Source organism: Montipora foliosa, chromosome 11 (genome assembly GCF_036669935.1).
Source record: "Montipora foliosa isolate CH-2021 chromosome 11, ASM3666993v2, whole genome shotgun sequence".
Taxonomy (NCBI): Eukaryota; Metazoa; Cnidaria; class Anthozoa; order Scleractinia; family Acroporidae; genus Montipora; species Montipora foliosa.
Genome location: NC_090879.1, coordinates 2,941,832 through 2,944,331, shown reverse-complemented (window position 1 = coordinate 2,944,331; position 2,500 = coordinate 2,941,832). Strand labels below are relative to the sequence as shown.

The following is a 2,500-nucleotide window of genomic DNA, read 5'->3' as shown; positions in this document are numbered from 1 at the left end:
CTTCGCTTGCGTGGTTACCGGTTTTGTCAGTTTTAGATACGCGCGAGAAGGCAGCGGAATAGGAAAGGCAAGGGACAACGCTGCCCAAGCTACGCATGCTTGTTAAAACGCGGATGGCATGAAATCACTCTACATCAGATGACATTTCAAGTAAAAGGTTGTTTTTTTCCAGATTGTGGGTATGCCATACCTGTCTGACACACTAAAGCCAGTTCTTGACAGAATTTTTGAAGAGCATAAATACTGTGAGTTGGACCCAAGTAAAGTGGCTGTAAGGCGCAAATCAAGTACCTTAAGGTGAGGCAACATTCAAAACGAGGAATCCAGAACGAACTCTTGGAATTGAAGGGTTTCTTCTTTTGCATTGTCACCAACGCGCCCTCTTTGTACTTGCTGTATAAATAATCTCATGATTTAAAAAGTAGAGGCCACACTGGCGTTCCCTCGGGCTTCAAAAGTAGTGGATGAGCAAAAGTGAGTGACGGCAGTAAGATCTGTGGAAGACAGACAAACCATCAGATGTTCAGGTTACATATATTTGATAGACAGAAATTAATTTATCAAATGGCTGACTAACGAAGTGAGCGACAAATTATATATTATCGATTCATGGATTAATGACTTGACAACTCGATTTATTATTCAATCGATCGCGATTTTTGCAGGAAACTTGGGAGTAACCAGCACCTTTCGAGGTTATTTTTAAGTGATCAATACCCCGAAGATTCATCAACGATTGTTAATCGAATCTTCTTTTCTCAAAAGTTGAATCTTAGGCGTTTCTTGTTTTCAGGCGTCTTAGTCTAAGGTCAGTTGACGACGAACAAGACAGAAGCTTATCAGTGCTTACCGCTTATCTGGAAGCCATCATGACGTCCATATTAAGCTCAGTTAAGGCATGCCCACGCTACATGCGAATAGCATTCAGGAACATCGCGCGCAGAGTGTCCGACCACTTTGGAGATAAACCTGAATTTGAGGTTAAGATATGTTTTTTTAAATCGTGTGTTACTCGACCAAGAATAAAAACTGTCATGAGTAGGTTTGAATTTCCACAAATCTTTCTGTAGGACGCGAAGTACACAGCCGTGAGTGGTTTTCTGTTCCTTCGTTTCTTCGCTCCAGCAATTCTTGGACCCAAGCTCTTTGGTTTACAGGACAACCACACGGACAAGAACGTCTCACGCACTCTAACAATTCTGGCCAAGGTAAGTTGTTTATAAGAAATGTGCATACAAGCAACCAAATGATAGCTGTTGAGATGCATTTCCGCCAGCCCAAGTCTTTGAACATTGCGCCGACATAACAGCTTCTTCTTGACTTATATTCTTTGAAATCACTCACCTGATAGGACGGCCATGTTGGTAACAAAACACTAGCAAAATGAAACTCAAGTTTTGCATAGCAACAGCGTGTTTTCACGAGACACGTCACTGTTGCCATGTTGGTGTAAGTAAACAATCGAAAGGCGGCCATGTTGGTGTCCAACCAATCCTCCGGGAATTGAGCTCTATTATCATGCAAACGTTTTCTTTTGTTTCGGTGGAAAAGCAAGGTTACTGATTACGAGAGTGAAAAAACTATATAGAGTCAAATTTCCAAGACTTTTTCGCTATTGTTCTTTCCACCAAGATGGCCGCCGTAATGTCAGGTGCGATCAAAGAATTACAGAAATCAACCCGTTCAACGGGTTTTGTTTGTTTTTAACGTTGTTCCAAGGGCTTGATCGAAACACCTATAATGATAAGGCACAGTGCGGCAGCATTTGACATTTCAGGGGGGTCGCCCCTTCATTAATAAATTTGGTCATTCAATTTACTTCTTTAGACTGCTTTGATCTCTAGAAGGTAACTTGCAGTTTCGAGGCACTAGTGAGCTGAAAATGGGCTCTATAATTACTCAAATTATCCTCTCAACAAAAGGTGGAATCCCTAAATTCTCGAACCTTGGAACACTGCGCATTGTCACTAGAAACTAATACATGCACAGTCACTATTCTTCTCTTATATCAGACTGTGCAAAAGATCGGAAACCTAGAGTTTCCTCGTCGCGGCGGGAAGGAGGAATGGATGGAATCGCTGCACACATGGATCGCATTCTACACCGATGAAGTCAAGGATTTTTTAGACAAACTTGTTGAAGTGGATGACGAAGAAGGTAAGTCAAGGAAAATGAGACATAAACGTTGACTGCGCTAATCAGGAGTCAGGGCAGCTTAGCGGTTATCAACCATGCCTTCCACCTCTGTGACCCGGATTAAACCCTCAGCCCCGAGGTCGATCTCAATCTGACTCCGTGGGATTTTCTCCGGGTACTCCGGTTTTCTTCCCTCATGAAAATCGACTCTGTCTCAAAGACATCCGGCTGCGGGCGGATACCCGCGATGGGGATAACCACTGGTATTCTTCCCATTGATTCAATGTAATAAAGTTGAATTAAATTAATCATGTCATTACTATAGTAACTTAGATTGACACTTTCATATGCGCCGCCAAATTGC

General features: G+C 42.4%; 1 protein-coding gene across 7 annotated transcripts in view; it reads left to right on the top strand.

Annotated features, from left to right (window-relative positions):
• The window catches only part of LOC137975713 (rasGAP-activating-like protein 1), a 17,495-nt gene that overhangs the window by 9,879 nt on the left and 5,116 nt on the right, over positions 1 to 2,500 (top strand). For all 7 annotated transcript variants that reach the window (XM_068822874.1, XM_068822875.1, XM_068822868.1 and 4 more), the window contains exons 12-15: positions 173 to 297; positions 794 to 980; positions 1,071 to 1,208; positions 2,013 to 2,157. In XM_068822874.1, the coding sequence (XP_068678975.1) occupies positions 173 to 297; positions 794 to 980; positions 1,071 to 1,208; positions 2,013 to 2,157 (595 nt within the window). The remainder of the gene's footprint in view (positions 1 to 172; positions 298 to 793; positions 981 to 1,070; positions 1,209 to 2,012; positions 2,158 to 2,500) is intronic.